The sequence below is a fragment of the Macaca fascicularis genome, chromosome 2, assembly GCF_037993035.2.
Source record: "Macaca fascicularis isolate 582-1 chromosome 2, T2T-MFA8v1.1".
Lineage (NCBI taxonomy): Eukaryota > Metazoa > Chordata > Mammalia > Primates > Cercopithecidae > Macaca > Macaca fascicularis.
The window spans coordinates 14,724,032-14,749,246 of record NC_088376.1 but is presented as its reverse complement, the minus strand read 5'-3'; the positions used below and the strand labels follow the sequence as shown (position 1 = coordinate 14,749,246).

Genomic DNA, 25,215 nt, shown 5'->3' with positions numbered 1-25,215 from the left:
TATAGACTTTAACTTTCACATTTGACCATAGTTGCAATATTCAGACTGTAATTGTCAATGCAAACAATCTTTGAAGTCTTCTTCTTCAAAAAAAATAAACGCCAGAGACTAACTCTGAACCTCCCTGTTTATGGAGTGATAAACAATAGAAAAAGGAATGGGAACTAAAGAATGAGAAACAAAAAAGCTCTATTTTGAAGGTAACAGAAATAATGTCACAAAATACAAGAATAACAGTGCTTTCGAAATAAACCACACCCAAACAATGAATACCTCAGATTTTAAAAGTATTCTACTTTTTTTTCCTTAGAGTTGTAACTACTTAGTCTGAAATACACGAACGATCATGTTATGAAAACACACAAGTTCAAGGATCTTGTCTAATCTCTTCCTACTGTTTCTGGTTTCTTTAGAAATTGACAGAGGTAACTGCTAGAAAAATAAGGAGAAGGTACTTATAAAACACTTTCTATTCAGAGAAGTGAAGTGAGAATCTTCTGGCATTCAAGGTGAGGACTGGTAGCACTGAAGTCAATTTATGCTTCTGGAACTAAGTTTAGATGTGGGTAAACACATTCTTTCTAACACTCACTTACTCCTTCTGACTTCCTGTAACACATCCTCAGTCTTGGTTTAACCCAAAGAACAGTAACTAAATTTTATGAGTAACTAGTTTTCCTATTATTTGACTATAAATTCACACACCAAATTTTTACTCCAACATCATTTATATTACTAAATTAACCACACTCTCTTTAATATGAAACTACTAGGTGGAAAAACAACCTATATTATCTTTGGAAACAGAATACATTTGTTACATATATGGCTAATTAATATTTAAAGTCTCAAGTATAAGCAAATGCTACCCAACAAAGCTAATCATAATTTATCAACTTTACAAAAAGGAGAGGAACCACAAAAATCAAGTCAATACCAGATATTAACTCCAAACATCCCTGAATTCCAACTTGGTCTCATTCTACTTAAGAAGCCCAAGGTGATTATGCTAGTGAAGTTCCTGTGTATGAGTCTCTTGATCAGTATCATCCCAGATAGTCTATATACAGAACCCATCAACCCCACAATTTCTGTTAAAGACAACTAAATAAAACAATTATTCTAGGTATAAAAACACATTTTATGCATAGAAAATGGAGGGCACGAAGGTCATCATACCTCGACCCAGAAGACACAAAATATAAGGCAGTATCACCAAAAAAAAAAAAAAAAAGAACAGTATCATTTTACACAACTGACCCACTATTAAATTTTCACTCACTCCAAAAGAATCAGAGGATGGATAATTGTCAGCAGGATGTAAATATTTTGTTATTATATCTCAACTAAGTTTTCAGGCCACAAAATCAACTCTTTTGAACCAGTAATATACATTTTAGTGCCTAAAACTTTGCTAAATAGTCTTAGAAATATTTGAGAGCTTAATTACTCTTACCTTTGCAGACACTCAAAATCATACCGCCTGAACTTTGCACTTCATCAAATTTGGCAAATATCATTTCTAATCTGGGAATAAAGAATAAATTGTGTTTGTTTGATTTTTTTTTTAACATATAGATAAAATAGAAACAATTTCTTTCACCATTCCCTTAGAAAAAACAATTGTACGGATTCAGCTAGTTTTCTATACAACTCTCTTTCACAATTAAATCACTGAAAAAAGACACAAAACCCATCTCTCTTCAGTTGAAAGAAGTCAAATATAGCTAGGACTACATATTTGCAGGTATGTTTGTGAAAAGACAATTTTTACACAAAGCAGTTTCTCATGTTTCATCATAAAATCAATTCTCCAAATCCATCAAAAATATTCTAGTTTCAACCTCATAATAAGTCTACTCAGTCACCAAGACATCTTTTAAAGGCACATAAAAATCATGCCAAAGTAACTTAAGGCAAACAAAAACAACAAAATATCAAATATCAAAAACTAAAGAGATGGCTAATGTCACTGATAATCCAATGCTTTCCCTGTTTCACATGACTATTTTCATACAACACCAATTCCACTGGTGCTTCTAATTTTATATTCAGGATAATTACTTTCTGCACTTCTGCTATCACTTTTCTTAGTTAAAAATGTGTTTATTACAAAAGTGATGTACATTCATTATAGAAGAAAATTAGGAAATATAAACAGGAACAAAGAAAAAAAACCACATTTCTATCATTCACAGAATATATTAACTGTATCCTTTCTGATACTTTTATATTCATATACAAATTTCCTTCAGAGTGAAATGGGATAACACTGATAGCCCTTTTTTTTTGTTTGCTTTTCTTTCCCTTTCCAATATATTGTGCTATGACTCATTCTTAAATTTGTGACTTAGAGAACTGGGAAAGGGAGGAGGGTCACTGTCATATTGCCTTTAGTTGCCAAATGTTCTTCACTGACTTACCCATATATATCTGTCACAATTTCATTTCCTAAAACCTTACTTAAGCCTTGGTCCTCATTGTGGTCATTTCTTACCAGTAAATTAAAGATACAGGTACTTTTTGAAATAAATCATTGGCTTATTTCAGTAAGGACTAACTAAAAAATTTTTTTAGTTGAAATCTCCTCTAAGAATTCATTATAATAGGATTTCTAAACCTTAACATCACCTCCTACTTCCAGTAAATTCAACAAATACAACTATTTACATATCTGAAAGCATTTCACTTCAAAGACACAGGTCTCTTTATCCTACAGAGTAGTATATTCTGGAGGGTTGGACAGACACCAAGCAGGTTGCCCACACACAATAGGTGGACATGAGATAGAAGGAAGCATTGGAATTGGAGGCTGGAACCTCAGAAAGGAGGCCGGGCATGGTGGCTCATGCCTATAATCCCAGCACTTTGGGAGGCCAACCAGGGCAGATCACCTGAGCTCAGGAGTTCAAGACTAGCCTGGCCAACATGGCAAATCACATATCCCTAGTAAAAATACAAAAATCAGCTGGGTGTGGTGGCACATATCTACAGTACCAGCTACTAGGGAGGCTGAGGCACAAGAATCACTTGAACCTCGGAGACGCAAGTTGCAGTGAGCCAAGATCCTAACACTGCAAACTCCAGCCTGGGTGATGGAGCAAGATTTTGTCTCAGAAAAAAAAAAAAAAAAGGAAAGAAAGGAGAGGATTTCGGAGTGCTGTCTGAGAAAAAGCAGAACAAGACATGAAGGGGCTTAACATTTGGCTATAGAATAGAAGAACAGGAGTAGAAAATTTAGGACAGAAAGCTGAGAAGTGGGCTGGCAAGGAATTAAGGTAAGGCAGGTAATACATGGAGACAGGAATCTAGATGTAAGCAGCTTTAGTGGAAGAGGGGTCAAATGAAATAGTAGGCAAATACAGTAAGAATATGGGAGAAAGGAGGGGAGGGGAAAGGGAGAAGGGGTCAGAGTAGAAGGTATCACCCAAAGGTCTTTTGGGACTGGGTTGGGCTAAGATAGACACAGAGAGGAGATGATTACCTCACAGCATTAACCTTGCTGCCAGTTCTTCAGTAACTCTATACACTCTTCCTATGACTGTTGTACTCTCCTCAGTCACTCTTTCCTTCTAATGCTTCTCACTTTACCAACTTTCAAGTAAAATTAACATCTGACTTTTGTTTATTTATTAAAAATATTTTAGTCACCTGTTCAAAACTTTATAAAGGATAAGTTCATAACTTATCTTTAAAGCAAACAAAACAACAAACACAGTATAATTTTCTACGTGGCCCTCACAGAATCCCTCCAACCCCATCATTAAACTCTATACACTTATTTTAGAAAAACAAACGCATTTATAATAGATGATTATTGTACATATAATTTGGTGAAAAAAGGAAGAAACAAACAATTTAAGAGCAGAACGAACAGTCTAAGATATTTTAAGTAATTCAGGGGAAGAAATTAGGAAATTCAATGGAAGAAAAATACAACAGAGACTGGATTGTCCAAAAGATTATAAACACAATTTAGGAGGCCTACAAAGCTCTAGGAAGGTTCTGACTTAGGATAAGGATAGAGGCCAGTAAAGCATTAGGAGGTTCTGACTCATAGGGTATGGAGGACATAATTAGGAAAGTAACTCTAACCAAAGTCCAGACTTAAAAGTTTAGAATAAGAATAATAAATCCCAAGTATAACATGAAAGAGACAATTAGGTATCTCAGACTTTATCTTTTTAAAGTAACAGTATTATTGAGATAGAATTCAATACCACAAACTTCGCCTCTTTAAAGTGTACAATAAAATGATTTTTAGTATATCTGCAGAGTTGTGCAACCAAATAATCCATTTTAGAACATTTTCATCACCCCAAAAAATAACCACATACCCATTAGCAATCCTTCCCCATTTACCCTGATCTCTCCAGTCCTAGGCAAACACTAATCTACTTCCTTTCCCTAAAGATTATATCTAGCCTATGAGTTGCCATATATGGCCATTTCATATAAATGGAATTTTACAATATGTAGCCTTTTGTGACTGGCTTCTTTCATGAATGTTTTCAAGGTTGATGCATGATGTATCAGTCATCCCTGTTATGACCAAATAATATTCCATTGTATGGATTTACTACATTTTGTTTATCCATTCACCAAGTAATGGACATAGGTAGATGTGGGGTATCTCTATTTTTTGGCTATTACAAATAATGTTGTTATGAACACCTGTGTGTAGGTTTTTGTGAGGAATGTTTTCATATCACTTGCATATATGGCTAGGAATGGAATTACTAGGTTATAGATAATTCTATGTTTGACATTTTGAGGAATTACAAACTGTTTCCAAAGTTGCCGCACAACTTTACATTCCCAATAGCAATGTATGAGGGTTCCAATTGCTCTACACCCTCATCAATACTTGTTATTGTCTATCAATTTTTATTTGTCTATCATTGTTTATTTTAGTCATCCTGGGGGTGTATAATAGTTTTGATCTGTATTTTCCTCATGGTTAAATGGTGTTAAACATCTTTTTATGTGCTATTGCCATCTGTATACTCTTTTTGAAGAAATTCAAATATTTTGTCTGTTTTAAAAATTGGGTTATCTGTCCTTTTACTATTGAGTTGTAAAGAGCCCTTTATAATAGTCAAGATACGTGTCTTATATTTGATTTCGGCCAGGTACAATGGCTCATGCCTGTAATCCCAGTACTTTGGGAGGCCGAGGCAGGAGGATCACTTGAGGTCAAAGGTTCAAGACCAGCCTGGTCAACATGGTGAAACCCCATCGGTACTGAAAACACAAAATGTGGCCGGGTATGGTTGTGTGCACCTATAATCCCAGCTACTCAGGAGGCTGAGGTAGGAGAATTGCTTGAAGGGAGGTGGAGGTTGCAGTGAGCCCGAGATCGTGTCACTGCACTCCAGCCTGGGTGACAGAGTGAGACTATCAAAAATTAAAAAATTGATTTGCAAGTATTTACTCCCATAATATGGGTTTTCTTTTACTTTCTTGATGGCATTCCTTGAAGCATAAGTTTTTAATTTTGGTGATATCCAATTTATCTATTTTTTCCATTGGTTGCTTGTGTTTTGGTGTTGTATCTAAGAAACCATTGCCTAGTGCTTTCTAAGAGTTTTATTATTTTGGCTCTTACATTTGGTTCTATAATCCATTTTGAGTTAATTTTTGGGTGTGGAGTGAGGAAGAGTTGCAAATTCATTCTTTTGCACGGGGATATCCAGTTTATAAAGCACCATTGTTGAAAAGACCATTCTTTCCTGCCCTACTGAATGGTCTTGGCATCTTTGACAAAAATCAACAGACCAAAAATACAAGTTTACTTCAGTATAGTTCCAATGATCTATATCTAGTGTTATGCTAGGACCATACTATCAGAACTTACCTTTTAAAATATATTTAATAGAAAAAAATTGTTTAATTTTTTATTATTTTTATTATTTTAAAACTATTTGACTTCACCGGGCGCAGTGGTCCACACCTGTAATCCCAGCACTTTGGGAGGCTGAGGCAGGCAAATCACAAGGTCAGGAGTTCGAGACCAGCCTGGCCAACATAATGAAACCCCATCTCTACTAAAAGTACAAAAAATTAGCCAGGTGTTGTGGCAGGGGCCTGTAATCCCAACCACTTGGGAACCTGGGGCAGGAGAATCGCTTGAACCCAGGAGGCGAAGGCTGCAGTGAGCTGAGATCATGCCATTGCACTCCGGCTCCGGTGACAGTGCGAGACTCCAACTCAAAAAAAAAAAAAAACAACAAACAAACAAACAAAAAAACAACAACAACAACAAAAAAAACACTATTTGACTTAATGTCTTTATGAACCATACTTAAGTTTAGTTGTTTTAACAAAGAAGAATGGTTCTGATAAAAATTTAAGAGTGGGCAAAAACAAACTTTAACCTTAGCAGGCTATATCAAACAGAAAATTTGGAAACCATAAAGGGAGTTATATTTGAGAATCAAAACTATCCCTTCTAAAAATTAAAGTTAGAATTCGATCACCATAACAAAAGAATACTTGTTTCAAATGAATGTAATATTCAGTATAAACTCTTGGGAATATATGGTAGTGGAAAAAGGGAAATAGTGGAACAATAGTCTGAAGAAAGGTGTAAACCAAAATTAATCTATGCTTTAACTTACAAAAGTTTAAGAACTGTTTAATATGTGTTGTTATTTTGAGGATTCGAAATACTACCTATAAAATAATGAGGCCACAGGCATCAAGAATAGAAAACACTCTGCGTGTTTGAAAAGCAAAGCTCAGGTACCCACACAGAGTCCTTCTCCATTGCCTACTACCTGCTAAAGAAGCATCACCAAGGAGAATGACACAAGCATAGCATGGAAGAAAGAACAATGGACTGGGTGTCAGGAAGCCATCAACCTCCTACTGACTAGCTGTCGCTGCTCTGGGTCTCAGAGTCTTCATCTGCCAAGTGACTACCGACTTAGAGGAGGGAGGAATGGTAAGAACGGCTAGGGGTAATAAGTCATTGGCCTATTTCAGTAAGACCATTAAAGTATTAGCTACTTGCATATGATAAAACCCCTATGAGGTTAATTCTGATGAGAAGAAACTCAAATAAAGAGTTTCCTCTAACAAGTAACATTACTAACAAAAGATATAAATCAAGAAGAAAGGAAAATTATAGGTCAATGTCATTTTGAGCATAGATGCAAAAATTCTAAGCACATATATGCATACTTAATTTATAACAAAATAAGAAACGAAGAAAGATGTTTTCAAAAAGTAGTGCTGAGTCAAGTGAGTATCCACATGAAAAATTTTTTTACCTGAAGTCTTTAATCATTGTATTTGCCAAAAAACAAACAAACACACAAATCCAAGTGGATTATAGATCTAAATGTGAATAAAACTTTCAAGACAATTACATACAAGAATGTCTTCATACATTAGGGTAAGCAAAGATTTCATAAACGGGGCACAGAAATTTCTACTCATAAAGAAAATGACTAAGAACTACTTTAAAATTAAGAATTTATGTACATCAAAAGGTATCACCAAGAAAGTACAAAAGCTAGTCACAGAGAGAGAGAAGGTACTTGAAGCATACAGCGTTGACAATGGCTTGTGCACAGAACATATAAAAAAGTTCTACAAATCTAAAAAAAAAAGGGCAAGAGGCCTGAAAAGAACACTACAAAAGACATCCAAATGGCTGATAAACAGATTAAATCGTGCTCCTCTCTATTTGTAATCAGAAAAATGCATGTTACAACCACAATGAAACACCACACCCATTAAGAACCTAAAATTAGTAAAAATAAGCCTAACAATACAAAATATTGGTGAATATGTAGAATAATGGAAACTTGCAACAGTACCAGTGAGAATATAAATGGAATACAACCACTCTGGAAAACTGTCCATATCAACTAAATGTGAACATCACCTCTGACGTAGCAATTCTACTCTAAGATATATTCCAAAAGAATGAATTAGTATGTACACCAAAAAGCATATACGAGAAAGTTATTAGCAGCATACTCATAAAAACCGTAAATGAAAAATAATGCAAATGTCCATCTTCAGTTTTGAATTCGTAAAGTATAGTCTATTCATACAATGGAAAACGATAAGGCTATCAAAATGAACAACTGTAGCTGGATCCAACAACCCAACACACACACACACACACACACACACACACACACACACGTAAAAAACATAATTTTTAACAGAAAGAAGGCAGACACAAAGAAGTATATGATTCTATTAATATAAAATTCAGAAACAGTCAAAACTAAACTATGGTGTTAGAAGTCAGGATTGTGGTTACTTTTAGGAAGAAAAGAGGTAAACATTTAAAAGGATTTGAAGTGGCTTCTGGGATGTTGTAATGTTCTACTTCATCTGTGTGGTGGATACTTGCATGGACTCACTTTGTTATAATTCATAGATTTGTATACTAATGATTTGTGCACTTTTCTGTATGGAGTTCCTACCTGAATAAACATTTAAAATATTTTTTTAAAAAGTAATTCCCCCCTCTGATTTCCATATGTAAGAAGCTTGGAAAGTTGCTACTCTGCCCTAACAACAAGTAAAAAGTTAAACAAACTAAAAAATCGACAACTCTTCTTACATTTGTAAGAAAAGGGAGGTCACAGGGCAAACAGCTGCACCAAAAATTAAGAGATGGAGAGATGAAAACAGAGAATCACAACTTACCAGAGCATAACCCATCAGTAGAAACCTCTGTGACTCTGTGAAAACCAGTGTCAGAGTAGGAAAACCTGACCTGTAGTTAACAAATTGCTGGAGGCTCAGAGTGGACAACTCTTGAGAGTCAAAAACTCCAGGGGACCCAGTCATCGTGGTGCAGAGGGAGACCACACTTCTTGAGTTTTACCTCCAAGAGTTCAACTTGGTTTTCAGAGTGAGTATCAGTGCAAAATCCTATCATGTTTCCAGCAGGGAGAACCGAAAAAGAACCAATTTGAAATATGTGAGTATTCTGTTCTCCTTAACAATGTCTGACCTTAAGTGAAACTATTTAATTAGACTTAACCTGCTGGGGTTTTATCAGAGCCTAACTGACCTAGGAAAATACCCATCTCCTGCTGCTCTAGTTCTCCAAGTGGAGAAATGGAAATCCCGAACTCCAGTCTACTATACTCTTCCATACCAAAAAAAGGGAAATACATGATTCCCGCCCACTCTAGCTAGCCATCCTGTCCCACCTAAGTGAGGGGAGAGCGGGAAATACTTAACGAACATTTGTGAAGTTCACAATCCAGAGGCACAGGCTCACTAAAACAGACCTACTCATAGGACTATAGAACACTTCCTCTACCCCATACCTTACCAACACATTACTAAAGGCCTGTTTCAAGTAGTTCCTTTTACCTGTCACATCATGTTCAGCTATTAAAAAAAAAATTACATGGCATTATGAAAGACAAAAAAAAAAAAAAAAAACAGAGAGCAAGTATCAGAACCAGACCCAGATATGGAAGGTATGTTGGAATTACCAGACCAGGAATTTTTTTTAAACTATGATTAATATGCTAAGGGCGCCAAAGAATGAGGTAGACAGCAGGCCAAAAAGGAAAAAAAAAAATAGAAAATAGATGGGTAAGAGAGAAAGAAATTCTAACAAAGTACCAAAAAAAATAAAAATAAAAAAGCTGGAGATCAAAAACTTAATAAAATTAAAGAATGTCCTTATTGGGCTTATTACTAGACTGCACACTGCTGTATCTCTGAGCTTGAGGAAATCTCAATAGAATTCTCCAAAACTGAAAAAGCAAGGAAAAAAGAGATTGGAAAACAAAACAGAAGCAACTATCCAAAAACTGTGGGGCATCTATAAAAGGTGTAATATACATGTTAATGGGGATAATAGAACAAGAAAGACAGAACAGAAAAAGTATTTGAAAAAAAGTACTTGAAACAATAATCACTGAGAATTTCCCCAAATTAATGTCAGATACCAAACCGCAGATCCAGGAAGCTCAGAGAACACCAAGCAGAACAAATGACAAAAGAACTACACTTACACATATCATATTCAAACTATAGTAAATCAAAAATAAAGAAAAAAATTCTTGAAGTAACCAGAGGGGAAGAAAACACTACCTATAAGGAGCAAAGATAAAAACTACATCCCATGTCTCCTTGTGCAAGCAAGAAGAAAGTGAAATAAAATATTTAAAGTGTTGAGAGAAAAAACACACTCATCTACAATTCTTTTTAGATTTTCTTTTCTACCAATCTAGAATTCTATACCCAGTAATATTATCCTTTGAAAGTAAAGAATAAAGACTTTCTCAAAAAAAGACTGAAGGAATTTGTTGTCAGTAGTAATGCTTGCAAGAAATGTTAAAAAGAAGTTCTTTAGAGAGAAGGAAAATGATACAGGTCAAAAATTCAGATCTACATAAAGGTATAAATCTAACGAAGTAAGTGTAAGACTTTATGAGGAAAAGTACAAAGCTCTGATGCAAGAAACCAAAAAACAAGAAATAAATTGAGATATATTCCACAGTCATGGATAGGAAGGCTTGATATTTTCAAGATGTCTGTTCTTCCCAACTTGATCTATGGATTCCATGCAATTCCAATCAATATTCCAGCCAAGTTGTTTTGTGGATAAAAACAAAGCAATTTTAAAATTTATAGGGACAGGCAAAAGACCTAGAATAGCTAACACACTATTAAAGGAAAAGAACAAAGTTGTAAGATTGACGCTACCTAACTTACAAAACTACGGGCAGTGTAGTATTAGTGAAAGAAGAGACAAATGGATCAATGGAACAGAATAGAGAGCCCAGAAAGAAAACCACATAAATATGATAAAAATGATCTTTGGAAAAGGGACAAAGTCAATACAATGAAGAAAAGATAGTTTTTTCAAAAAACTGTGCTCAGACAACTGGACATTCACAAAAACATGAATCTAGATACAGACCTACATGCTTTCCCAAAATTAATTCAAATGGATCACAGAATACAAAAAGCAAAACTATGAAACGATTAGAAGATAATATAGTAGAAAATCTAATTGACCTTTGGTTTGGTGATGACTTTTTAAATATAACACCAAAAGCAGGAACCATAAAAGAAATAACTGATAAGCTGAACTTCATTAAAATTAAAACTTTCTTCTCTTTGAAAGACACTGTCAAGAGAATAAGACAAGCCACAGAGTGGGAGAAAATATTTGCAAAAGACATATCTGTTAAAGGACTGCTTCCCAAAGTAAACAAAGAACTCTTAAAACTCAACAATAAGAAAGTTAACAATCCAATTTAAATAGGGGTAAAAGATCTGAACAAACATCTCACCAGAGAAGATATATAGATGGCAAACAAGCATACAAAAAAGTACTCCAAATCATAGGTCATCAGGGAAATGCAAAATTAAAACAAGATACCACCAAATACTTGTTAAAATGGCCAAAACCCAAAACACTGACAAGATCAAATCCTCGTGAGAATGTGAAGCAATAGGAACTCTCCTTCACTGCTGGTGGGAATACAAAATGGTACAAGCACTTTGGAAGACAGTCTGGTAACTTCTTACAAAATTAAACTTACTCATACCATGCAATACAGTGATTGCATTCTTTAGTATTTACCCAAAGGAGACCAAAATGTATGTCCACACAAAGCCTGCAAATTCACATTTTTAGCAGTTTTGTTCATAATTGCCAAAACTAGGAAGCAAATTAGATGTCCCACAGTAGAATGGAAAAACTGTGGTACTTCCAGATAATAGAAAAGTTTTCAACCCTAAAAAGAAATGAGCTATCAAGCCATGAAAAGACATGGAGAAAACTTAAAATATGTATTACTAAGTGAAAGAGCCAATTTGAAAAAGCTACATACTGTATGAATGTAACTACATGGAGATAGTAAAAAGAAGAATGTTGCCAAGGGTTAGGCCAGCGGGAGGAATAAACAGGTGAAACAGTATGGATTTTAAGGCAGTAAAACTATTCTGTATGATACTACAATAGTGGACACATGTCATTATACATCTGTCCAAACCCATAAAATATACACCACCAAGGGTCAACCCTAGTGCAAGCTATAATCTTCGGGTGATAATGATATGTCAATGTAGGTTCATCAATTATAACAAATGTACCACTCTGTTGAGGAATATTGAGAACGGGAGAGGCTAGGCATGTACAGGGACACAGAGTATATGGGAAATCTCTGTATCTTCACTCAATTTTACTGTGAACCAAAAAATTCTCTAAAAATAAAGTCCAGCCAGGCATGGTGGTTCATGTCTATAATCCCAGAACTTTGGGAGGCTGAGGCAGGAGAATTATTTGAGCCCAAAAGTTAAAGACCAGCCTGAACAACATAGGGAGACCCTGTCTCTACAAAAAAATTTTAAAAATTAGCCGGGTGTCGTGGTGTGCACCTGTAGTCCCAGTTACTCAGGAGGCTGAAGTGGGAGGATTGCTTGGGACCAAGAGGTTGAGGCTGCAGTGGACCATGGTCACACCACTGCACTCCAGCCTGGGCAGGAGTGAGACTTTGTCTCAAAAAAATTAAATTAAAATCTATTTAAGAATAATAAAGCTGGGTGCAGTGGCTCATGCCTGTAATCCCAGCACTTTGGGAGGCGGAGGCAGGCGGATCACAAAGTTAGGAGTTTGAGACCAGCCTGACCAACATGGTGAAACCCCCTCTCTACTAAAAATACAAAAATTAGCCAGGCATGGTGGCACATGCCTGTAATCCCAGCTACTCAGGAGGCAGAAGCAGGAGAATTGCTTGAACTTGGGAGGCAGGGATTGCAGTGGGCCGAGAGCACGCCACTGCACTCCAGCCTGGGTGACAGAGCGAGACTCCATCTCAAAAAAAAAAGAATAAAATAATTTCAATATAAATTTAGAAAAGATATGTATACACACATACACACAAAATACATATGTTAACATCACTTCTTTCTTTCCTCCATAAAATGATGTAGAATTTACTCAAATGGAATTCTTGGTAGTCCTGGAAGTAGAAAATGAATAGATGATCAAGTCAACAAAAAGCTTATTTCTGAGACAATCTTATTACCAGCAAATAATTGGTACTGGCAAACAACTACTGCTAAGAGAGACAACCAAATATGATGAGACACATCATACTAGAACACATCACCACCTATGAAGTTGCCTTGCTCTTCCTGACATCCTCCCACAAAGACCTGTTGAAATCTCTAGATTTAACTACACAATAACAGGATATGAAGAGAAAATAATATGTTAAACCATATCACAGGAAAAGAATTGGCAAACTCCAGAATGGGGGAAACTTCACAGAATAAACCATCAGCTTATTCAACAAATAAAACACAAGGATAAAAGAGTGTTGGAGTACATAAAGGTTTTAAAAGACTTAACAAAACATAATGTAACATACAGACTTTATTTGGACCCTGATTCAACAAACTGTTAAAAGCACATACATATTACTATGGTTTGAATTTGATCCCTCCAAGCCTCAAGCTGAAATCTGATCTCCAAGCCTAATGGGAGGTGTTCGGGTCATGGGTGTGGATCCTTCATGAATAATGTCCTGTCCTCCCTGGGGCAAGGAGGAGTGAATGAGTTCTCCCTAGGTTAGTTCCTATGAGAGCTGGTTGTTATAAAGAGCCTGATTCTTGTTCTCTAGCTTCCTCTCAGGCCAGGTCATCTCTGCAAACACTGCCTCCTCATCGCTTTCCACCCGTGAGTGGAAGCAGTCAGAGGCCCTCAACAGAAGCCTAGCAAATGCTGGCCCAATGCTTCTTGTGCAGCCCCCAGAATCACATGCCAAATAAACCTCTTTTATTTATAAATTACCCAGCCTCAGATATTCCTTTACAGCAACACAAAACAGATTAAGACACACACTTACAGTATTTATGAAACGACTGGAAATTTGAACCCTAACTACATATTTGATATTATAGAATTACATGAAAAAAAAACTTTAGAGCGTGCTGATGGTGGTATTGTTGTGACTGACAAAAATTTTTTTCTTTTAAAAATGTATTGAAATATTTATAAGTGAAATGTCATAACTTGGACTTGCTTCAACATAATACAGCACAAGGGTAAGTAGTTTAGGGTGTAACATAAAAAACTGGATACACACTGATAATTGTTCAAACCCAGTAATAGGTAAATGAAGGTTCATTATTTTATTCCACCTCCTTTAGTATTTGTTTGAAATGCTAAATACCTTAATAAAAAGTTAAAAAAATTCCTTTAGTGAATGCCCTTAAAATTTCATTATGAAGAACAAAAAACTTCAATATGAATATCCTTAATAAAAGTATATAAACTCATAAGTAATAAAGAAAAAAGCCATTGAAAAATGTTTTCTGATACACTAGAAGATTATTTAGCAATCTGATGCCATACTACTCATATATTATTGATTTCTTTTTTATTTGAACATGTTTTAAGAGTAGGTTTTAAGAATAGTGACTAATTTTTTTTTTTAATTTGTCAGTTGTTTGGCTAGAAGTAAGGATAGAAGGGACTTAATGGTTAGTTCTTGAGTGTGAGAGACTGAGTAACAAAGAGCTTAGATTCCCTGCTACAGTCTACCTGCATGTTAACTGTGGGACAGATTGTCAGCTTCCTTTGGTTATTGCTGAAATTGGCTATAAAACATTTTGCAATTGTAAGAACCCTAGAATTGGTTACTTATTAAGCTTTTAAAAAACTGATTCGTGGCCGGGCGCGATGACTCATGCCTGTAATCCCAGCACTTTGGGAGGCCGAGGCAGGCGTATCACGAGGTCAGGAGATCGAGACCATCCTGGTTAACACGGTGAAACCCCGTCTCTACTAAAAATACAAAAAAATCAGCCGGGCGTGGTGGCGGGCGCCTGTAGTCCCAGCTACTCGGGAGGCTGAGGCAGGAGAATGGCATGAACCCGGGAGGCGGAGCTTGCAATGAGCCGAGATTGCGCCACTGCACTCCAGAATGGGCGACAGAGCGAGACTCCGTCTCCAAAAACAAAGAACAAAAAACTGATTCTCATACAGTTTCTGTTATCAAATAAATTGTATGGTACCTTTCAACAGTACATACTTTTAAAGTATTTACTTGACGAATGAATTAATATTTTTAGTAAATCCTTGCTCAAGCATCTCCCAAATAATGACTATTATCACCTGATAATGGTACATAATTACATACTAAATAATAAATGAATATATAATGAAACAATGGCAAAAAATATTATAGGATCGTAAGAACTTTTTAAATGGTGATAACATACATATCCTTTTATATCTTTTGAATTTTAAAACATTTCTGCTGGCTGCAGTGGCTCACATCCATAATCCCAGGGAGACAGAGGCAGGAGGATCGCTTGAGCTCAGGAGTTCAAGACTGGCCTAGGCAACATGGTGAAACCCTATCTCTACAAAAAAGTACAGAAAGTAGCCAGGCGTGGTGGCACATGTCTGTTATCCCAGCTACTTGGGAGGCTGAGATGAGAGGATGACTTCAGTCCCGGAGGTGGAGGTTGCAGTGAGCGGAGATCGTACCACTGCACTACAGCCTAGGCAACAGAGCCAGACCCTGTCTCAAAAACAAACAAAACAAAACAAAAATTTCAAAAATTTGAACCTATTTAAAATAAACAGGCTGGGTACAGTGGTTCTCGCCTAATCCCAGCACTTTAGGAAGCTGAGGCGGGCAGAACACTTGAGGTCAGGAGTTCCAGACCCACCCGGTCAACATGATGAAACCCTGTCTCAACTAAAAATGCAAAAAATTTGCCAGGTGTGGTGGTGTATGCCTGTAGTCCCAGCTACTCGGGAGGCTGAGATGGGATAATCACTTGAGCCCAGGATGCAGAGGCTGCAGTGAGGCAAGATCGCGCTATTGTACTGCAGTCTGAGCAAGACTCTGTCTCAAAAAAAAAGAAATTAAAATAGGCCGGGGGCAAAGACTCATGCCTGTAATCCCAGCACTTGGGGAAGCTGAGGTGGGTGGATCACCTGAGGTTGAGAGTTTGAGACTAGCCTGACCAACATGGAAAAACCCCGTCTCCACTAAAAATACAAAAAATTAGCCAGCCATGGTGGCATGCACCTGTAATCCCAGCTACTCGGTAGGCTGAGGCAGGAGAATCACTTGAACCCAGAAGTCAGAGGTTGCATTGAGCCGAGATCATGCCATTGCACTCCAGCCTGGGCAACAAGAGAAAGACTCCATCTCAAAAAAATAAATAAATAATTAAAATAAACAAAATGAAAACTTTTAAAACTAGTGGTGAAAAAAAAGGAACCAAATTCAGCAAGACTTACCTAGCAGGGGGAATTCCTCTCTTATAAAGATCCATCCTCACTTTTTCTCCCACATGTCTATAAATCTCCACTACAGCCAATATTGCAGCATCTCTCACCTGTCAAAGAATTCAGAACTTTTTAACAAACTTATATATGATACAATAAAATACTTCATTTCAAGGTAACATTACACTAATAGATCAACTTGAAGCTCTAAGTGGGGTTTAATGCCTCTAAACCCCTGCATATATGGCTTGTCATCAGTAAAAACCCAAGAGGGCCTGCCAAGATACTTCTAGAAAAAACTACTAAAAGATGATTTTACAGAAATTTGAGAAACTTGTCAATAAAAGTTACTTACTAAGCTTTTTAAAAATCTATTTGTGGCTGGGTGCAGTGGCTCATGCCTGTAATCCCAGCACTTTGGGAAGCCAAGGAGGGTGGATTGACTGACATCAGGAGTTTGAGAGCAGTCTGGCCAACATGGTGAAACCCCGCCTCTACTAAAAATACAAAAAAATTAGCTGGGCGTAGTGGCATGCGCCTGTAATCCCAGTTATTCAGGAGGCTGAGGCAGGGGAACTGCTTGAACCACCGAGGTAGAGGTTGCAGTGAGCCGAGATCGTGCCACTGCCCTCCAGTCTGGGCGACAAAGAGCGAGACTCCAACTCAAAAAAATAAATAAAATAAAATAAAACAATAATAAAAAAATTTTAAAAATCTATTTGTAGACCGGGCACGGTGGCTCACGTCTGTAATCCCAGCACTTTGGGAGACCAAGGCTGGTGGATCATCTGAGGTCAAGAGTAGGAGGCCAGCCTGGCTAACATGGTGAAACCTCGTTTCTACTAAAAATACAAAAAAGTAGCCTGGCGTGGTGGCACGTGCCTGTAATCCCAGCTACTTGAGAGGCTGAGACAGGAGAATCGCTTGAACCAGGGAGGTGGAGGTTGCAGTGAGCCAAGATCACGCCATTGCACTCCAGCTTGGGCAACAAGAGCGAAACTCTGTCTCAAAAAAAAAAAAAAATAAAACAAACAAACAAACAAAAACCCTACCTGTAGTAAGATTATGTAAACAACTGCCAATAATTATATTAATACAAATTATTATCATGGTTAATGTATTTTCCTGTATTAAAACTGCATTTCAAGAATGCGGCCTGAACTCAAACAGATATTTTTTACACTAATATTCACAGTAGCATTATTTACAATAGCCAAACGTGGAAACAACCCAAATGTCCATCCACAGAGAAATGGATAAACAAAATGTGCTATATACACACGATGGAATATTATTCAGCCTAAAACAGAAGGGAAGGAAATTCTGATACATGCCACAAGATGGATGTACCTTGAAGACATTATGCTAAATAAACAAGCCAGACACAAAAGGACAAATATTCTATCATTCTACCTCTGTGAGGTACACAGAACAGTCAAATTCACAAAGGCAGAAAGGAGAACGGTGGTTGCCAGGAGCTGGGGATGGGGGGCCACCGGGGGGCTGCCAGGGACTGGGGAGCTGCTGTTCACGGGTACAGAGTTTCAGTCTGGGAGGATGAAGAAGTTCCGGAGCTAGATGGCAGTGATGGGTGTTGCAAAACAATGTGAATGTATGTGATGCCACTGAACTTACACTTAAAAACTGTTAGAATGGTAAATTTTATATTGTATTTGCTACAATTAAAAGGAAAAAAAAAAAAGAATGTGGTCTGAATACAGGAATTTGAAAGGTAGCTCCAGTTCCCTTGCACAGCTCATTGTGAAACAGCAACTGAAGAGACAGTAGAATTCTCTACAAACCTCTTGAGGAGCAGGTAGGATCTAAAAGAAGGGAAAATCTTTCCCGAGGTCACTCCAAATGGCCAAACTGTGCCAAAAAGGTTACAGTCAAGATTCAAGTTCACCACGAGGGACATGATCCAGAACACATTCCTGTATTATACCTATAGTACAGACCAGGGGTTCCCAAGCCCCAGACCATGGACTCATATGGGTTCGTAGCCTGTTCAAGGACCACAGCAGGAGGTGAGTGACAGGGAAGCAAGCTTTATCGCCTGAACTCCATCTCCTGTCAGATCGGAGGCAGCATTAGATTCTCATAGGAGCACAAACCCTATTGTGAACTGTGCATGCGAGGGGATCTAGGTCGCACACTCCTTATGAGAATCTAACTAATACCTGATGACCTGAGGTGGAACAGTTTCATCCCGAAACCATCCCTACCCTCCCATGGAAAAATTGTCTTCCACAAAACTAGTCCCTGGTGCCAAAAAGGTTGGGGACTACTGGTATAGACAGCTCAGATAAAAAAGTTTCTAACAACTGATATACCACTGATATAAATCCTCTCTGTTAAGTAGGGTTCTTACAACTGCAAAATGTTATGCAGCCAATTTCAGCAATAACCAAAGGAAGCTGACAATCTGTCCCACAGTTAACATACAGGTAGACTGTAGCAGGGAATCTAAGCTCTTTGTTACTCAGTCTCTCACACTCAAAACTAAACTTTAAGTCCCTTCTATCCTTACTACTAGCCAAACAACTGACAAACATAAGCAACTTTCATGAATATAATGTTTTTAAAAACTAACTTTGATGGATTTTTTTAATGAAGTAAAATCTTCATTTCAGCAACCCCCTCCACCCTCTCTCTTCTTTTTTAAAAACAGAATAAGAGGACTAGAAAAGAAATGGTAGCCAAAAAATCAGTCAATGCTTGAATGTAAATAAAATTTTACCTGACTGTTCGAATCTCCAAACAGGATACACAAATGTGGTACCAACTTGCTGATGACTAGCGGCTGAGCCCCAAAACTAAATATAATTTGAGAAAAAAATAAAGAGAATTTGTTTTTAATAAACAGTGAACAAAATATCCTTATACCTTCTTGTCTGTAGCAATAAGACAAATATGGTGGAGAGGATGGGCACACATCATTAAAACATGAAGGATATGAGACATAAGCAAAAATAATTCTAAGCAATGTGAAGTATGCAAATTTGAATAATCACAACTGAGAGTGAAGACAACACATAATCCAATAGATTAAAATGTTCAACAATGGCACTCTTAAACCTAGCAACCTACAAATAACTTAAGAAAATCAGAGTTTTCACTTTTAAAATTGTGATTTTTTTAGACTCTGGGTCTCATATAAATGCATTCCAATGAAATAACGAAATTAAAAGATCTTTATGCTTGTGGCAGGAGAGCCAAAACCAAGCACAAAGAGCTGTGTAGACTAAGTACACTTATAGGCTTCTAAAGGGCAGAAAGGACTACAAAGTAATAAAAGAAAATAAGTGAAAACATAGTTAAGAAACGGAAATGGCACTATAGGAAAAGTTGAAAGCTACTACATATGACCTATGACATTGCATAGAACCTAAAAACATAATTCAGCGCAAGAACAAAAGTCCTAGCACTTTTTCAGATCAGTCATAGTTCTGTGGCAACTATGGCAGCCAGAACTCTGCACACGGCTACCAGCCTCACTGTCTAGTTACCGGGGAAAGTTTTGCTTGGTCTATGACTCTGGTACCCACCACATTGCTCTGGGGGAGGGTGGGGATGGGAAATGGCTATAATATGTGAAATATCATTGAATTTAAAAAAATTTCAAATTCGGGCCGGGCGCGGTGGCTCAAGCCTGTAATCCCAGCACTTTGGGAGGCCGAGACGGGCGGATCACGAGGCCAGGAGATCGAGAGACGATCCCGGCTAACACGGTGAAACCCCGTCTCTACTAAAAAAATACAAAAAAAACTAGCCGGGCGAGGTGGCGGGCGCCTGTAGTCCCAGCTACTCGGGAGGCTGAGGCAGGAGAACGGCGTAAACCCGGGAGGCGGAGCTTGCAGTGAGCTGAGATCCGGCCACTGCACTCCAGCCTGGGTGACAGAGCAAGACTCCGTCTCAAAAAAAAAAAAAAAAAAAAAATTTCAAATTCGATCCAGAACAGAAATAGATACTAAGTTATCAGCATATCAGTTCCATGACCATCTGTTTTGGGTGGCTACATACTAAAGAAAAAAAGAGAAACACTTATTACTGACATAACTGAAAAATTAAGAACATGAAAGATAACATACACAAAAAATGAACAGTAAAGGTATCAAATAAAAAGTTATATGCTTTAATAACAATTTTAAATGTGTTATTACCATAGCTTTCCTTGACTTTGTGAACTGAGGTTTTTTAAGAGAAATAAAAAAAAAAGACAGTTATTTTCAGTAATCATAAAACTCACATGTTTAAGGTTTCAATAAGACACAGACACACGCCTTCTCGAGATCGAAAATTCTTGTGTTTAAAACCAGAAGCCAACTGCTCCCAAATGTACTATTTGAAAGAAAAGTAAAAATGTGAAACAAAAAACTAAATTATTCATGTTACAATCTTTTATTTCTTCCCAATCCTACTACCAACCTTACTGGTAACTGAACGTTTTCATCAGACTGTTGTTCATTTCTCCACTACTTACAAGTTTTTCTAAGCCAAACTACACAATTGTTCTCACCTATTTTTATTACCTTAATCACATTTTAGTACTTACATATATTTCACTTTAGATTTTATTTATTCTCAGAAGAACCATGTCCAACAACTGAAAACCTTAGAATTTCCAAGGACACACGATTTCTTCTATAATTAAGAAACCTTCAATAACAATGCTACCATTATAAGTCCAGTAGTCCAGTAAGTATTTAAGTGGTCCAACATTGCGTAGTAACTAATATAGACTCACACGGAACAGGCTTTTTTTTTTTTTTTTTTTGGACATTTTATAATTCAGACTTTTTTCCTTTCAATGTTGGATCCAAATACAGAAACGTATTTGGACAATCGATTTTATAGCTACCTACCACACTTTTCTGTTAGAAAAAGCATAGATAAACCTATACAAATAATTTAAACCAACTATTTTGGGTGTAACAAGAAATCCAACTTTACTTTTACAAACGTGAAGCCAACTGTACCAATCAATCCTTTCTCCACATTTGGAAATAGCACTTTTACCCTTTACAAAATTCAAATATACAACATACACAGCCATCCTCTTTCTGTACTCAGTATTCTTTCTGGAGTCTGTATTCAGTTCTACTAATATACTTCTCTCTCCCTACTAAACTTTCAAGAAGGTGGCTTAAGAAATTACCAAAAAAAAAAAGAAAATCTTAAATGTGGGTAACCTGACTCATCAATACTACCTCTGGAACGCTATTCTATATAAATACTTATATTTATGTTCAAAGATAGAAGTACAAGGGATGCCCCTTATGGTAATGTCTGCAATCACAGAAAGACAAAAACAACCTAAAATGTAAATGAATAAACAACAGTGGAAGGACACTCACCACAATATTAAAAAAAAATAAATTAGTTCTGAAATACAAAACATTTGGGAAAACATAGTAACCACTTGTGAAAAAGTTTTCTTCTGGTCTCTGTAGGAGTTGCAGAAATGAACAATATAGTATTCAGTGGTTCTCAAAATAAGCTTTCTCAAACATTTTACAATTTACAAAAAAGAGAAATGAAAAAAATCCTAAAGTATAATATAATCCGTATACTGTCAAACCACTGAAATCTATTAGTTAGCTTTAAAAAAAAAGCATTAAAGAGTACAAAATAAGAAGCAAAAAACCAGAGTCAAACATTGACACTTTATCTTAAATGTCGACTTCTTAAAGGCATTAGCAACAAATGATTGTTTAAAATGTCAGCATTCATGCTTGCTGTGGCTTTAATGATTTGCTGTGATTACCATTAGCAAAATCTGAATTTTAAAATGTAAGCTTACCATAGGTGGTGCTACTTGATCCATTAACTTCAATATCAGAGTCTGAGCTTCATCTCGAACCTTGTCTTTGGCATCTCCCATTCTGTCTATTAAAGCTACAATAACTAAAGAAGGGGAGGGAGTAAAAGAGTGTTTACTTATAATTCATCTCCATTAAAAACTATATTTCTCAAAATTACAAATAGCAATTGTTTCCATAAATGAAGAGTTGTGAGGTAAAGAAATTGTTTTAAGTTCTTTACAAATGAATCCAATAAAATAACTGAGAAGATTCACAAGAATACATGCAGCATGACATCTCCTTATAATAATGTTCAAAAAACGGGCAAAACTAAATATTATTTTTCTGAGAGAAATGTATAGATGAGGGGACAAGGAGGAAGTAGAATTCAAAGGGAACAGGTTCTAAAGTCAGTTCATAGGGCAAAAATACCTCATAGTCAAAATTACCTTCCTGTAATCCCTTAAATTACCACTACCATTTAGTGTGGTCTTACTAGGTGTGTGACCTAATGTCTATTTTTTAGATACCTTTCGTCTATTTCCTCAGCCATAAATGTGGGTAGCAGTACTCCTCTCAGAGGATTATTGAAAATTAAAAAATAATACACATAACTCAAAGAGTAAAGGGCATAGAGTAAGCACTTTCTATAATGTCACCTACTATCACTATCACTATCATCCTTCTGCATGTTCAAAAGCAAGGACACTTCCTTTGTTTCTCTTTTGATATTACAGCTATACAGTAGTCCCCCCTTATCCACAGCTTTACTTTCTGTGGTTTCAATTACCCATGGCCAACTGTGCTCTGAAAATATTAAATGGAGAATTCTAGAAATAAACAAGTGATACATTTTAAATTGTACACCATTCTGAGTAGTATGATGAAATATTGGGCTCTCTTGCTCCATTCAGTAAGGGATGTGAATCCTTCCTTCGTCCAACATACCTGCACTGTTTACATTACCTGCCTATTAGTCACTTAGTAGCTGTTTCGGTTATCAGATCAAAAATACATCACATGTATAGTAGCAGTACCCAATCTTTTTGGCATCAGGGATTGGTTTTGTGGAAGACAATTTTTCCACAGTGGCGGGGGGCGGGGAGGATGGTTTTGGGATCAGGCATCGTAAAGAGTGCACAATCTAGATCCATATGCACAGTTCACAAGAGAGTTCGTGCTCCTATGAGAATCGAATACTGAGGCTGATCTGACAGGAGGCAGAGCTCAGGTGGTAATGTTCACTTGCTGGCCACTCACCTCCTGCTGTGCAGCCCAGTTCCTAACAGGTCATGGACTGGTTTGGACTATCGGAGGCTTCAAGAATCCACTGAGGGTCTTGGAACACAGCCCCTGAAGATAATGGGGGACTACTACATAGCTTTTCTTTCTCTGAATCAACGGAGGACTAAGTCTAGTTTAAACAAAGGAAGGAGAAAGAAATCAGATCAAGAAAGAAATATTTCTCTAGTTTATTTATAAACATATATAATTAAATGTGTATATAATCTGAAGCCAATCTATTATCTATAATGTAATAACCAAAACTGATGTAATAATGAACAACAAGAGTTAAAGAAAAAAGAAATTACATTCTTTTTGGGAAACAAATGACTAGAGTGAGAAAGCAACATACCAAATGGAAAGATATCATCCAAAAGCCTTAAGCTTAATCAAAGAAATGACTGTGTAAGAAAACAATGTCCTCGACATAAAAATCATAAGTCTAATTATGGGACAATGTTCATCAATAGGAACAATATAAATTCTTCTCATACATCTTGGATGTACTGTTAACACTAGAGGAATTTGTCAACATCTGTAAGATTGCCATTATGGGCTTCTGGTTCTGATAGCTTCTGAAAGGCAGAAGACAATAGTAAACACTTAACAAATGTTAGATATTTTTATGCACTAACCACCGAATTATCTCATTTAATCCTTTCAACAGTCCTATGAAACAGAGTAGGCCCATTTGATAGAGAAGGCACAAAGGATTAAATAACTTATCGAAGGTCACGCAAACAACAAGTAGTGAAACCAGGTTTTAAATAATCTATACTGGCCGGGTGCAGTGGCTCACACCTGTAATCCCAGCACTTTGGGAGGCCAAGGCAAGTGGATCACTTGAGGCCAGGAGTTTGAGATCAGCCTGGCCAAAACGATGGAATCCCGTCTCTACTAAAACTGTAAAAATTAGCCAAACATGGTGGTGCGTGTCTACAGCCCAGCACTTGGGAGGCTGAGGTGAGAGGATGGCTTGATCCCAGGAGGCAGAGGCTGCAGTAACCTAAGATCATGCCACTGCACTCCAATCTGGACAACAGAGTAAGACCCTGTCTCAAAAAATAATAAATAAATAAATATCTATACAATGTGAGATCACAGTCATAACCATCTCCATTTACTTACAATTTGAGGTGTTTGGGTGTGTGTGTATATGTTAACAACCATATAACAATAATGGAAAAAGAAAAGATCCTTCATTCCTGAGAGGTGAAATTTAACTCCAACAAGAAAATTCAAATGTTAGCCCAAACAGGGGCTCACTTCAATATTAAAAACCATTTTACGAAACATAAACAAAAACAAAAAGCCTCACATTACATAAAATTAGTATTACAGCTAATAATTTAAACAAGAAATTCATACTGTTTTTGCACTGGATCGCCTTTTCACACATGCTACCCTGGAGTCAAACAGAACAAGATTGTATTCCTAACTCTATCAGTTATTAATTACAAAACAGAAAATTCCCTGAACTTCAAAGTTTCCTTGTCTGTAAAATATGGAAGGCTGACAGAACTATACCTCACATGACTAGTGAAAGGATGAAGTAAAACAAGGAAAAAGCACCTGTGCCAAGCCCATGATCATTATCATTTAATATGATGAATATTCAACAAATATTTATGGGGTATCCAGAACAGAATTTTTCACTCAATAGGCTCTCCATATGAATGTGTTAAACAAATGAATCAATCTATCACAGACTGGAATTTGGACAATGACACACAGAAGAAGGCTGAAACATAACTCTTAGTATTTTTTTTTCTTTTAGCATCGTACAAGATGCAAACCATTCTATAAAAGTGATAACCGGGTAGCCTATTTTTGTTTTCCTTCTACAGTAACATTTTGGGATAAAACTGTTTA

At 36.7% G+C, this 25,215-nt stretch overlaps 1 protein-coding gene across 25 annotated transcripts in view; it reads right to left on the bottom strand.

The window, feature by feature from the left end:
- The window catches only part of CLASP2 (cytoplasmic linker associated protein 2), a 218,406-nt gene that overhangs the window by 171,839 nt on the left and 21,352 nt on the right, over positions 1-25,215 (bottom strand). For all 25 annotated transcript variants that reach the window (XM_005545504.4, XM_005545510.4, XM_065539763.1 and 22 more), the window contains exons 3-7: positions 22,059-22,162; positions 20,505-20,596; positions 18,996-19,071; positions 16,268-16,365; positions 1,457-1,527 (exon numbers count right to left, since the gene is read on the bottom strand). In XM_005545504.4, the coding sequence (XP_005545561.3) occupies positions 1,457-1,527; positions 16,268-16,365; positions 18,996-19,071; positions 20,505-20,596; positions 22,059-22,162 (441 nt within the window). The remainder of the gene's footprint in view (positions 1-1,456; positions 1,528-16,267; positions 16,366-18,995; positions 19,072-20,504; positions 20,597-22,058; positions 22,163-25,215) is intronic.